Below are 13,737 nucleotides of genomic sequence, written 5' to 3'. Positions count from 1 at the left end.
CTCAACAATGCGGGAAAAAAATCCTCAATTAGAAAGTGGGCAAAAGGCACACTGTAGATGATATAATGGCCAACAAGCCACCGAGATGCTCAACATCTGTGGCCACCAGGGAAAGGCAGACTCAAACCACAGTGAGACCCTCCTGCACGCCTGTAACTGGGCTACCCTCAGGGGGACACCAGCAGTGGAGCAGCTGGGACTCTCACACCTCGCGGTCAGAAATGCAGATGAGAGCAGTTTACCAGGTGAAGTGCATGCTCAGCAGATGACCCAGCAATTCTACTTTCAGAGAACAAAGTCTTGTGATCCCCGTGCAAACTCGTGTGGGAATGTTCACAAGCTGCTCTGTTCACAGTCACTGAATACTGCAAGCACAGAAGATCTGCGTGCGCGGGGGATCTGGTAACTGTGGCTTGCCTAGAGCATAGGGAAGGGGGAGTACGGACCTAGGCAGCGCTGTGGGGCTCAGGGTACGTGCTTACCACGCTCTCGAGAAGGCAGGCGTGGTGCTGAAGGTGGCAGGCGTGGTGCTGAAGGTGGCCTGGGACCATTGGTGGGGCAGGTGCTCAGCAACAGAGGATTGGCACTAAGAAGGACTCTTTCGGGAGACGCCTGGGTGGCTCAGTTGGTTGAGTGGCTGCCTTTGGCTCGGGTCGTGATCCCGGCGTCCTGGGATCGAGTCCCACATGGGGCTCCTTGCTCGGTGGGGAGCCTGCTTCTCCGTCTGCCTCTGCCTGCCACTCTCTGCCTGTGCTCGCTCGCTCTCTCTCTCTAACAAATAAATAAATTAAAAAAAAAATTTAAGGACTCTTTCGGCTGATGAGCCGTTCTGTGTCCTCACTGTAGCGGTTGCACAAATTCATGTGTAAGAACTCCAAAACCAAAAGGGTAATTTAAAAATTTTAATTTTAGGGGACCTGGGTGGCTCAGTGAGTTAAGCCTCTGCCTTCAGCTCAGGTCATGGTCACAGGGTCCTAGGATCGAGCCCTGCATCCAGCTCTCTGCTCAGCGGGGGAGCCTGCTTCCCTTCCTCTCCCTCTGCCTGCCTCTCTGCCTACTTGTGATCTCTCTCTCTGTGTCAAATAAATAAATAAAATCTTAAGAATAAAATAAAATGTTTAATTAAAAAAAATAAAATAAATAATTAACACATATTCCTGATTAAAATATTAAGTAAGCTGTCATGGAAGGCAATTTCTCCACTTAGCAGAAGGTGTTTATCAAAACCCCACAACCATTATGCTTAAAAGCAGACGTTAAGAATATCCCCATCGGGGGGCACCTGGGTGGCTCCATCGTTAAGCTTCTGCCTTCGGCTCAGGTCCTGATCCCAGGGTCCTGAGATCCAGCCCCACATCCAGCTCCCTGCTCAGTAGGAAGCCTGCTTCTCCCTCCCCCACTCCCCATGCTTGTGTTCTCTCTCTCACTGTGTCTCTGTCAAATAAATAAATAAAATCTTAAAAAAGAAAAGAAAAGAATATCCCTGTCAGGGCGCCTGGGTTGTGCAGTTGGGGAAGCATCCGACTCTTGGTTTCAGCTCAAGTCCTAGTCTCAGGGTCCTCAGATGGAGCCCCACGTCGGGGTCCACGCTCAGTGGGAGTCTGCTGGAGTGTCTCTCTCCCTCTGCCCACCTCCCCAACTCAAAGCACATGCTCTCTCTCCAAAATAAATAAATAAACCCATTAAAGTCTCAGACTTTTTTTAAAAAAAGATTTTATTAATTTACTTGAGAGACAGCAAGAGTGAGAGAGCACAAGGGGAGGAGCAGAGGGAGAGGGAGCAGCAGACCCTGTGCTGAGCAGGGAGTCTGACACTGGGCTCGATCCCACGACCCCGAGATCACGACCTGATCTGAAACTAAAAGTTGGGAGCTTCACTGACTGAGCCCCCCAGACGCCCCTTGACTAAAAATGTTCTTAGGGTCCCAGGATTGAGTCCTACCTACATCAGGCTCCCTGCTCAGTGGGGGGTCTGCTTCTCCTTCTGCCCTTCTCCCTGCTCATGCTCTCTTTCAAATGAATAAAATCTTTTTTTTAATGAATAAAATCTTTTAAAAAATGTTCTTAAAGCAGAAAATTTGTTTTCATAGTACCCCAATATACTTAAAAAACAGTAGGAATAAATGTAACACATTGTTAATTTTTCATACCAAAATAAATCCAGCTTAATAAAAATGAAGCTGACAAGGGTCCTAACTGCAGAGTCCGCACGTGGTTGAGACAGCCCTGTCCCTCTCCTCAGGACCTGGGAAAGCATCTCACTGCCATGTAAATAAGAGAAGGTACAGAATATCACCAGTGGTCTCTTTCTTTTAAGTAGGCTCCAGGCCGAACGTGGGGCTTGAACTCACGACCCTAAGGCTGAGAGTTGTAGGCTCTACCTGCTGAGCCAGCCAGGTGCCCTCCACTGTTGATCTTTGATGGAGGGAGTGAACTGTATGCCCTACAGGAGACTTACTGGGTCAGCACAGGTGTATTTCAGTGTAACTGGGAGATGGACATATGATTTCATTGTTCCAGGCAAAGGGTGCATTACGGGGACAGTGAGGCAGCCCCTGCCCCACACCCCGCGGTCTGGCCACAGCTGCCCCTTAGGGGGGCTCTTGTTGCACCCACTGGGGGTTTTATCCTTAAGAACCAAAAATCTAAGGGAGACATTCAAGCTGTGCCATGTGCTCCTGTTACATTTTAGGGCTGCACAATCACATTCGTAATAGTTCTTCCAGTTAAAACGGGACTCACATTTTCACGCACATGCATTCACACTGAAGGAGCAAAACCGCCAGGGAGACCTCAGGTGAGAGGAGCAGACAGGCACACACAGTCCCTCGAGGCCTACAGAGAGGGCTCCCAGGTCTCAGGAGGAGCCAGGAGGATTGCAGAGCCCTGGGTCCCACCAGCGGAGACTCGGACCAGCAAGGGGGGCCTAACCCCGAAGATGCCCCCTCCCCTCCTGCTGCTCCCGGCTGCCAACTCCGGGATCCAGGTGAACATCTGGTAACCTGACATTCTAGACCACTTACTGAAAGAAAGCAAGTAGAACAGGCAAAGTGTTTCTTTTTTCCTCCCTCCCTTCCTTCTTTTTTTTTTTTTTTTTTTTTTTTAAGATTTTACTTATTTATTTGAGAGAGACAGAGATAGCAAGAGAGAGCATGAGCAGGGAGGAGAGGGAGAAGCAGGCTCCCTGCTGAGCAGGAAGCCCGATGTGGGGCTTGATCCCAGGACCCCAGGATCATGACCAGAGTTGAAAGCAGAGGCTTCACCAATAGAGCCCCCCAGGTGGCCTGGCAAAGTCCGTTTCTTAACACTAAACTTTTCTTTCACGTTAACTGATCTGAAACCCACGAGGGAATATAATTTTGGTCATCATATTCTTTTTTTTTTCAGTTTTCTCAGATTTTCAAGATTGCTATCAATTACATAACCTTTAAAAAACAAAGTTTTGGGCATAGTGCCCCCGTCATTCTCTCTCACGGGTAATTTCATGCATCTGCTTGAACGGGTCCTGGCGTGCCCAGACCGAAGTGACTCTGAATGTGCCTGTGAGGGTGTTTCTGGACGAGAAGAGCATCTGGTTTGGCGGGCTGAGCCCTCCCCTAAGCCGGTGGGCATCACGCAAGCCCTGGAAGGCCTGACTGGAGAGAAAGGTGGAGGAAGAGGGACCGCCTCTCGCCTGACACCTGAGCTGGGACATGGTCCTCTCCTGCCCTTCACGGCACTGCACGCGCCCTCCCCAGTTTGCAGCTGACAGACGGCCTCCACAGAGCAAACTCCTTGAACATGCATGCAGACAGCAAATGGAGTCAGTCCTGTCGAGCAGATGCGACCCTCCAGGAGCAGGGACCGTCAAGACCAGCACAAGCCAACAGCACCAGGAACTGATAATCAGTAGGACCAGGAGAGACGGCAAAGGCCCACCATCGATTCAACTCCTTTGAAAGGCAGGACTTTTGCAGCAAGTGTTGACTCTCCAGATGATGATGCTTTCACGTCTGACAGGATCAGAAAGCAACTGCCACCAAGTTCTGTCCAACTGATCTCTGAACAGGGAGAGCCCCCGCCCCACCCCGCCACCACTCACCACGGCCCGGACACAACAAATACTTTATCCTCATCTCAACTGCTCGCTCACAGGCTGACTTTGCATTTGGTTTATTAACAACGTATCCCCTTATATCTTGTTTGTTGTGATTTTATCTTGTTTGTGATTATATCTAGTTTGTTGTGATTTTCATACGCGCTTTGGTTTGTGTGAGATATATGAAGCCAAAATGGCATGTGCAATGAAACGTCATTGAGTTTGGGACCCTAAACCTGCTTCAACCTTGCTTTACAACTGAATAAAGCTGACATTCTGGGGCGCCTGGGTGGCTCAGTGGGTTAAAGCCTCTGGGTGGATCTCAGGGTCCTGGGATCGAGCCCCACATTGGGCTCTCTGCTCAGCAGGGAGCCTGCTTCATCCTCCCCCTCTGCCTGCCTCTCTGCCTACTTGTGATCTCTCTGTTAAATAAATAAAATAAAATCTTTCAAAAAAAAAAGCTGACATTCTGGGAAAACAAAACCCGTGTGTGCTCTTAGTGCGCTCACGACATCAGACACAGATTCCCGTACATGTGTATCTTTGCAGCTTCTGCTCCTCTGGGAACTCTGACTGACACCCTAACAGGGAAGTAAAATACTGTCAGCCCACCCACCACAGGGACTAGCAGTTTCTTTTTTTTAACAGTATTTTCATTGGCACATGGCGCTCTCCACCAAAGTGAGTTCTCACTCCAAGCAGACAGATGAGCGCAGACGGTACACACATTCCCGCCAAACCTGTGGTACCAAACCCCGGCCAGCTCCACTGGAGTTGTGCAGCTACAGGGGCCCCGTGAAGCAGGATAAGGGAGTTAATCTGTGCGGGCTCAGGACAGGGTGAAGCAGAGAATGGTGTGAGGGGTGTGTCCTCCAGACACTACCAACGCCTGTGGTGTTTTCATCATACTGTAGTAGACAACAGATCATCCACCGTATGCTCGTACAAATATTTTACATTATCTCCAAAAACCCCCACAAAACCCCCAAAAACCAAAAGCCAAGTATTTTAGATTATAAATTTCCAGGCTGAAAGAATTTTAGGTAAGTTTTTCTTTTGCTTTTATTACAAGCATATAATATTAATTGGCAAAACACTGAGTACAAGCTTCACTATCATAAAATCAAAACATTTAAGCAATATTCCAAAAAAGATTTTAGACAAAAACTAGCCACCAATAGTACAAAAATTACACACCAACACAAAGCATAAAAAATGTAAACTTTCAAATTAAACAGTCAAAAATATGTATCTGCATTGTCATCTCAGTAAACCGCAACACGTGTGACGATCAGGCTAACGGTGGCTCACACCCCTGGACCCTTCATCATTTAGGGAAAAATGGTTTCCTTAGACCCAATTAAATTGTCGGAATAGACATTTACACTAATGCTACACACATTTTAGGGGACACTCAAACATCAGTCTATCCTTCAGATGCACTCATGGATGTGGTGACCCACACGTGATGCAGGTGGAGGGTAGGGGGGTGGGTTGCGCAGGCAGAGCCCCCTCGGTGGGCTGGTGGCTGGCCGGGCCACCTGGGTCCCTGCCTGGCAGGGACAGAACCTTTACAAAATTATGGTTAGTGTGAATAATGTTTTTCTAATCTACTTATCCCAACTTCCGTAGTTTGCTGAAATACCAAGGCAGAGAAACCCACTGGCTTATCACGCAAAGGTCACACGTGATGTGCTGGAGTGTTAATGATTTCCTGAGGAAACAGAGAAACTGGATATTTTCTGATTTGGCTACCTGCGCTGTTTACTTTCAATATCTTGAGAGCGTATCTGATATTCACGTATAAAGTAGAAATCAGCTGGCTCGTTCCTAGAACAATCGATCCAATGACACATTTTAAATTGCTCTAAAATGCCCGCCTGTGAACTTTGAGGAAAAAAATGAAACGAAATTTCTAAAGACTTCACCACAAGGAGGCATCAGAGGCCGCACGACCCGGAGGGCTCGGGCCGCAGGGGGAGTAGCACCGTCCCACGTATGGTTGATACGCAGTGGCATATCCAGGGCTGTGAGCACGCAGGGTCTGAAGACGGGGGACCTGGGGCGGCCACACAGCGCTTGGCGGCTGCCTACCTGGTCACGCGCCCTCAGATGTTGTGGACAGGTGTTTTCGCACGGGGCACACACACAAACTATCCCCAAACAGCGTTCTTGGAACAACAGTGAGAAGGAAAAACCAAATAGCTGAATGCACATATTTTGAAATTCCACCGACATTCCCTTTCGATTTAGAAGAGATGCGACATTACAATTTAAACAGATATCTAATAAATGCATCTTGGAACCTATCGCACAAAAGCATGAACGATGCTCTTCATCTATATGAAACAAAAACGTACAAATTAAAAGCTACTCAAAGTAAAAAGAAGAAGCTTGCAAAACATGTCACAATTTCATTTTATATGCCTGTAAATAAAGCTGGACCACGGAAACCAAACAATTGGATGGGAAAATATGATAGAAGGCTTAAAATAGAATAAATAATTTTATAAAGTTAAGTTTTCTTTTTTTTTTAACCCCCCAAATCTTAAATTCAATATTATATATTCTATCTGAATTTTCTATCTTCATGAGAACTGCACGTAGTGAGCCCGCGTGCTGGGGAGCGGGTCCCACTGCCGGTGACGGTGACGCAGGAAGGTGACTGAACAGCACGTGTGTTTTTACCAGCGTCAACAGTCGTGAAGACCACTTCACAGGAACTCCGTCTGTTAAAAAAGAAACTGATCCTGGCTTGCATGCTGGAAAAAATGAAACTCAGCCTTTCGAGGTGAAATGAAAGCGTGCCAGTGGGGAGGGGACCACAGAAGTCGCCCCGGGACACAGGCTCTGGGCTCCCGTCTGCCGCAGGCTGCGGGTCCCTGGGGCCATCCTGCAGTGAAGACAGTCTGCATGAGGAATCTTAGAAAAATAGTAGGTCTGCAGCTGAGGTTTTGTCAGGGTAACACGATTACAAAAGGGGGTCACGGGTGGGTCAGCAGCCAGCCGGCGGTGTGAGCACTGGCCCTGACCACCTCCACCTGTGTATCGAAATACGTCCACTTAGCACCATAGCAAATTCAAGTGATTCCAAAGATAGCTACAAAGTCACAAATATCTATTAGGAGATTCTGACAGCGACACTCAGTCTGACCTGAACTGTGAGTTCATTTTGTTTGAATTTGGATGCTTACACTGTGGGACCCTCCCCTCCGCCGCCACCCAGGAAAACAGCCGAGTTCCAACGCCAGAGCCCAGACCGCACCGTGGTTAGTGTGGCTTCAGCAACAATGTGTATGTTGAGGTAGACAGGTCATATGCACTCATATACACCTACTCAGTGACCCTCGTGGAGCGACCCGCAGACGTGATTCAGACGGACAGCAAGCTAGCGAACTGAACACGGCAAACAGCACCGGGGGTGAAGGGGCTTCAGGGAGGGGTGACTGGTGACCAATTCCTAACAGAACCTGCTTCGAGGCTTCTAAAAGGCCTTATGTTAGAATCACTTGGATTGAATTAATTTGAATGGTTTTCTTGTCACCAAGATTAGGTCTCACGTATATAACAGAAAAGGAAACAGAAAAAACCCAACCATAACATTCAAAGCAAATGTGAGAAGAAATTCCAGACAGGACGGTGACACATTCCATGAACAAAGGAGGTGGGCGGCTGCGGCTGCCTGGGGGTGACTGAGGACGAGGGGGAGGAACCCAGAGCTCACAGACAAACGGACGGTGCAGGCAGACGGAGAGGAGAAGCATGGCCACAGAACCCCAGGACAACAATTTCACGACCCCGGAAAACGGCTGCTTTCTCCTCCTGCCTTTCCATGTTCCCAGTTGCTGTTTTAAAGGGACAAATACTTATGTGCCGTCAGAGTTTATTCACTAATCCCACAAAAATGTTAACACTTGGGAGGAGAAAGGGGTAGACAAAGTGTGTGCTGCCTGTGACTGGCATTTCAGGTCACCAAAGAACTGAAAGAACAGCCGGCAGGCTCCTCCGAAGCTCGCTGGAGGGTACCCCCCCAACACCCCCGTCCATGGGGCAGCGTGGGGTGGACATGGTGGGAACCTCAGTCTGCACGCCCGGGGTGCCAGCCCTCCTCCGACTGACAGCACCTTCTCAGGGAGACCCCACACAATGCCACCACCTCTCTCTTCAGCATGATGAACCCGGGAAAGAATTAAGTGGGGAACTTAAGTCCCTGAAGGGTCAGAGCCCTACTGAACATCAGTCCCGTCTGAGAACAAGAACGGCTCTGCAAACCAGCATTAAGCTGGCCACGCCACCTCTGGTTTACCCTGTGGGGAGCAGCAGGTGGAGCCCCCCCCTCACCTCGGGGCCTCAGACCCCAGAGCCCCAGGCGAGGCAGGGGAGCTATGGGCTTGTCACGGTTCCTAACGTGGTGGATGATGAAATACCGCGGCGAACTCACAGAATTAATGGAATGGTTTTAAATTAACCCTTTATATACCTTCTCAGTCTTCAGGAAGCTAAAGGCAACATAAATATTGTCATTCACCATGGAAAGAGATTTTTCAATAACTTAGGAAGGGTTCAGTAAATGTACAAGGATTTTTGAGGCTTAGCATGAACCCTAATTCATAAACGCAACAGAAATGACCGGATTTCCAAGGCCCAGGAAGCAAGCACAGGTCGCCTGGCCACCGTGTTTACCATCTGGTCTGTGAGAGGCGCCCCTCCGGCCGCTGAGACTGTGAAGTGTTTCGTTGTCTTGTAACCGTGGTGCTGGTAGTGTCTTGCTGAGTGTGAATTCTCTCATACAAAAGTTATAAATACTCTCTATTCAGAAGTCTGGTCCCCAGGACACCCGCAGGTGGCACGGAGGGCAGCGGAGCTGGCCGAGGGCCAGGCTCAGAGCAGGTCCATCTTGGGTCTGTAGTGGAGCAGGAGCGGCGCCTTCTGTAAGACAAAGTCAGAGAGTCACAGCCACCAGCCACGCGGACGGCCCCCCTTCCTGGGGCCCAGGTGACCTGGGACCTGTGCACACTTTTTGTCCCACCTGGTCCCGCTAGCTGTCACTCCCGCTCCAGGCTGCCCCTCAAGTCGGGGTCCTGCCATTTGCTTCCTGCATCGGTGAGGGTCCCCCGCACCCTCTGAATGCAGCAGCCCACCACGGGGTGGTCAGGGGATGGTGCTTGCCCAAGACCCCGTGTGGCTGCAGCATGGATGGCGGCACAATGATTGTCTTTCACAATGCCGTGACAGTTACTTTTAAGCTCTTAGTTGAAAAATATGCACAGAAAAGTAGTTGCCATTTGTAGCCAACTCTGACAATTAACCCAACCTTTCCAAAGTCTCACCTTGAATCTCCACCTTGTGACAACCACAAATTTGAGTGTGTGGTCCTTGCCCAGGATTTCCTCGTTGCATAAAATGTCCAGCTGGTGGGAGAAGAAGGCTTCAGTCAGGGTGCCAAGGGCATGGCGCTTGGCACATCTGCCCCCTGGGCCACGCTGGGCCACACTGGCTATGCCAGTTGGACCACATGATGTCAGTGGGGGGGGGGCGTGTCCTGTCTCCAGGTGGCACAGGTGGGGACTGCTCAGAAGGCCCCACCCCAACCCACCTGAGGACCAGGAGTACCTGGCACCTGGGGGGGTCCACACTCACCATGGCCCCCCCAGGGCCCTCAGCTGTGGTTACCACAGTGCGTCTGTCTCCCCACCATGGTCCACTCTTGGCCAAGTTTGTCCCTCTTATCTCAGTGGAAAAAAGAAATGGGCTCTTCAGATGGTCTTTTTCCTTTTTTTTTTTTTTTTTTAAAGATTTTATTTATTTATTTGAGAGAAGCATGTGGGCGGTGGGGAGGGCCAGAGGGAGAGAGAGAGATGGAGAGAGAGAGAAAGAGAGGGAAAAGCAGACTCCACACTGAGTAGAGAGCCTGATGTGGGATTCAATCCCACCCTGGGATCATTACCTGAGCTAAAGGCAGATGCTTAATGACTGAGCCTCCCAGATGCCCCTTTCCTTTCTTTTTTAAAAAAGACTATTTTTAGAGCAGTTTGAGGGTCCCCCGTGAGCCACATCCACACCAGAGTGGACGTCCCTTACGGTGGACCAGCCTCCACGGACATGACACCATCACCCAGAGTCCACAGATGACATCAGGGTCCCCCTGGGGGGGCACATTCTGTGGGTCTGGACGAGGGCATCAGGACAGGCCCCCACCACTGCACTATCACCCAGAGTTGCTTCCCGGCCCCCACATGCCCCGTGCTCCCCCTGTTCACCCTCCTCTCCCCAGCCCCCCACAACCGCAGGTCTTGTCACTATCCCTGTGGTTCTGCCTTTCCTGGGATGTCCCACAGCTGGAATCCTGCTGCGTCTTTCCTTAGTGACGTGCATTTAAGGCTCCTCCATGTCTTTTCACGGCTCGGGCGCTTGTTTCTCGTGAACATGAGTCATAGGTCTGCGTGGAGCACAGCTAATTCATCCACTCACACGTGAAAGGACGTCTTGGTGGTTCTCAGGTTTTGGCGATTGTGAATAAAACTGCTGTAAACAATGGTGTGCAGGTTTTCGTGTGGACGTAAGGTTTCAGTTAATTCGGGGGACCCCACGGAGTGGGACTGCTGGGCCGCATGGTGAGAGAGTATTTAGTTTTGTAAGAAACGGCTAAATTGTCTCCACCAGCCGTGGACAGGAATCCCTGTTGCTCCACACTCTTGCCAGCATGTGGTGGTCAGAGTTCTGGATTTTGGCCGTTCTGACAGGTGTGGAGTGGTGTCTCATTGTTTGAATTTGTTTCCCTGATGACAAATGATGCTGACTCAGATGGTCTTTTAAACTGCTCCCTCAGGGCAAGGGGAAGAAGGCTCTAGCGTTTGCAGGAGGGCTGGGCTGGGGGGAACACTTGGGGAGGCCGGGGGCTGGCTCTGAACCCCACCTCCCCCAGGCAGGCCCCTCCCCCACGCCGACCCTCTGGATGACCTCATCATGACCCCGGGCTCCAAATGGCAAGGACACCAACCTTAACCAGAGGCCCTGATAACTGTGCGGGGGCAGTGGCCACAGCAGCCTGTCCCCAGAGCACAGGAGCACAGCCCGACCTTGCTCCCCACTTGCAGCCCCACTGGAGAGACCAGCAAATCATTTCGGCTATCTCAGTATCAGTCTCCACGGCTGCCCTGAAACCCCACTTTTGGGGGGTTGAAAACAACAGACTGAACCTCTCGGAGTCCCGCCTGAAGCCAGTAGGCCACATCCCTCCAGCTCTGTCTGTCTGCACAGCTTTGCGCTAGCTCCGGGCCTCAGACCGCCTTCCTCCTCTCTTTGTGTGTATCAAGAGTTCATTCCTTTTTCTTTTTTTTTTTAATGTGGTAAAATACACATAAAATTTACCATTTTATCGTTCACAATGTTGCGAACAGCCCCACCCTCTACCTCCAGAACTTTCTCCTCTTCTCAAACTGCCCCCAAGAAACAGTAGCTCCCCATCTCTCCCTGTCCCCCAGCCCAACATCCACCATCCACACTCTGTCTCTATGATCTAACTCCTCTGGGGACTCACAGAAGTGGGGTCACACAGTGTCATCCCTTTGTAGTTGCTCATGTCACTGAGCACAGTGTCCTTGGGGTCCATCCCAGTGGGGGCAGGTGTCAGAATGTCCTTCCTGTTTAAGGCTGGAGAATGTTCCATTGTGTGGATTGTGTATCCATTTTGTTTATCTGTCCATCCATCCATCCTTCTATCTTTCCATCAGCCTATCCTGTCTATCCTCTTATCCATCCATCGTCTGTCCCTCTATCCATCCGCCTGTCCATCATCCATCCATTCATCCATCCATCCTTCTATCTCTCTATCCATCCACCCATCTGTCCATCCATCCTTCCATCTGTCAATCATCTATCCATCCATCCGACTGTCTGTCCATCCACCCGTCCGTGGACACTAGCATGCCTCCCTGTCTCAGCTGTGGTGCATAACGCTGCCATGATCATGGTGGTGCCAGCATCTCATTGAGACCCCGCTTTTCATTCTCCGGGGAACACACCCAGATGTGGAATTGCTGGATGATACAGTGATTGTACGTTTGATTTTTTGAGGACTGTCCACACTGTTTTCCACAGTGGCTGCACCATTTTACACTCCATCACCTCCCCCCCAAATGGTGCATAGGGTCCTGTTTCCCCATATCCTCGCCAACTTCTACTTTCTTGTTATTCACTCATTTTTTTACAGTAGCCATCCTAATAGGTATGAGGTGGTTCTCACTGTAGTTTTGATTTGCATTTTCCCTAACAGTGACACTGAGCACCCTTTCATGGCTATTGGCTGTTTGTGTCTTCCTTGGAGAAGTGTCTAAGCCCTTTGCCCATTTTAAAATCAGGTTGTACGATTTCTTTTATGCTATGTTTTAGGAGTTCTCTGTATATTCAGGATAGTAATCCATTATCAGATGTATGGCTTGCAAATAATTTCTCACATTTTGTATAAAATTTTTTCATTTTCAGAAAATCCAATTTGTCTATTTTTAAAATTTTGTGACTGTGCCTTTACTGCCCCATCTAAGAAATCATTGCCAAATCTACTGTCATGAAGCTTTTGTCCTATGTGTTCTTCTAAGAGCTCTACTGTTTTAGGTCTGACATTTAGGTCCTTGATCTACTTTACGTCAACTTTTGCATATGGTGTGAGGTAGGGATCCAACACCATTCTTTTGCATGGTGATGTTTTTCTAGCATCATTTGTTGAAATGACTATCCTTTCCCCACTAAGTGGTCTTGGTACCTTTGTTGAATATCACTTGACCACATACATGAGGGTTCATTTCTGGACTCTCTATTCAATTCCATTGATTTAGATATCTGTCTTTATGCCAATACCACACTTTTTTACTAATGTAGCTTATAGTACAAATTTTGAAATTAGGAAGCGTGGGTCCTCCAGTTATGTTCTTTTTCAAGATTGTTTTGGGTACTCAGGGTCCACTGAGATTTAATAAAATTTAGGATGGGTTTTTAAGTTTTTGAAAAACAACATTGGGATTTTGATAGGGATTGCTCTAACTATAGACTGCTTAGGTAGTATTAACATTTTAACAACATTAAGTCTTCCAATCCATCCACTTGGGATATGTTTCCATTTATTTATGCCTTCTTTAATTCCTTGCAGCAATTTTTGTAGTTTTTACTGTACAAGTCTTTCACTTCCTTGGTTAATTCCTAAGTATTTTATTCTTTTTGATGCAATTGTAAATTAAATTTTCTTTTATAATTTCCTTTTCAGATTATTCATTGCTAATGTACAGAAATCCAGCTGATTTTTGTGTTGATTTTGTGTCTTGCCACCTTGCTGAATTAATTTATTAGTTCTAACGTGTGTGTGTGTGTGTGTATGTGTGTGTGTGTGTGTCTAATCTTTGGGATTTTCTACATGTAAGATCATATCATCTGCAAACAGAAATAATTTTAATTCTTCCTTTTCAATTTGGATGTGTTTTATATATTCTTCCTCCCTAACTGCTCTGGCTAGGACATCCAGTCCCATGTTGGATAGAAGTGGTGAAAGCAGCATCCCTACCTTGTTCATGATCTTAAAGGAAACACTGTAAGTCTTTCACCAGTGAGTGTGAATCTTGCAGTGGGTTTTCATATATGGCTTTTATTTTCATGTGTCTTCCATTCTAG

The 13,737-nt window shown here is 48.5% G+C and overlaps 1 protein-coding gene across 3 annotated transcripts in view; it reads right to left on the bottom strand.

The window, feature by feature from the left end:
- Positions 1–5,118: 5,118 nt before the first annotated feature.
- Positions 5,119–13,737, bottom strand: part of PCGF3 (polycomb group ring finger 3) — a 36,461-nt gene continuing 27,842 nt past the window's right edge. For 2 of the 3 annotated variants that reach the window (XM_080797263.1, XM_080797264.1), the window contains exons 8-9: positions 9,408–9,488; positions 5,119–9,006 (exon numbers count right to left, since the gene is read on the bottom strand). In XM_080797263.1, coding sequence (XP_080653389.1) covers positions 8,959–9,006; positions 9,408–9,488 — 129 coding nt within the window. In that variant the 3' untranslated portion in view covers positions 5,119–8,958. The remainder of the gene's footprint in view (positions 9,007–9,407; positions 9,489–13,737) is intronic. The other variant, XM_080797265.1, reaches the window with a different exon arrangement.

This window comes from Martes martes (assembly GCF_963455335.1).
Source record: "Martes martes genome assembly, chromosome: 2".
Taxonomy (NCBI): Eukaryota; Metazoa; Chordata; class Mammalia; order Carnivora; family Mustelidae; genus Martes; species Martes martes.
The sequence above is the reverse complement of the archived record's forward strand: the minus strand, read 5'-3'. Positions and strand labels throughout refer to the sequence as shown.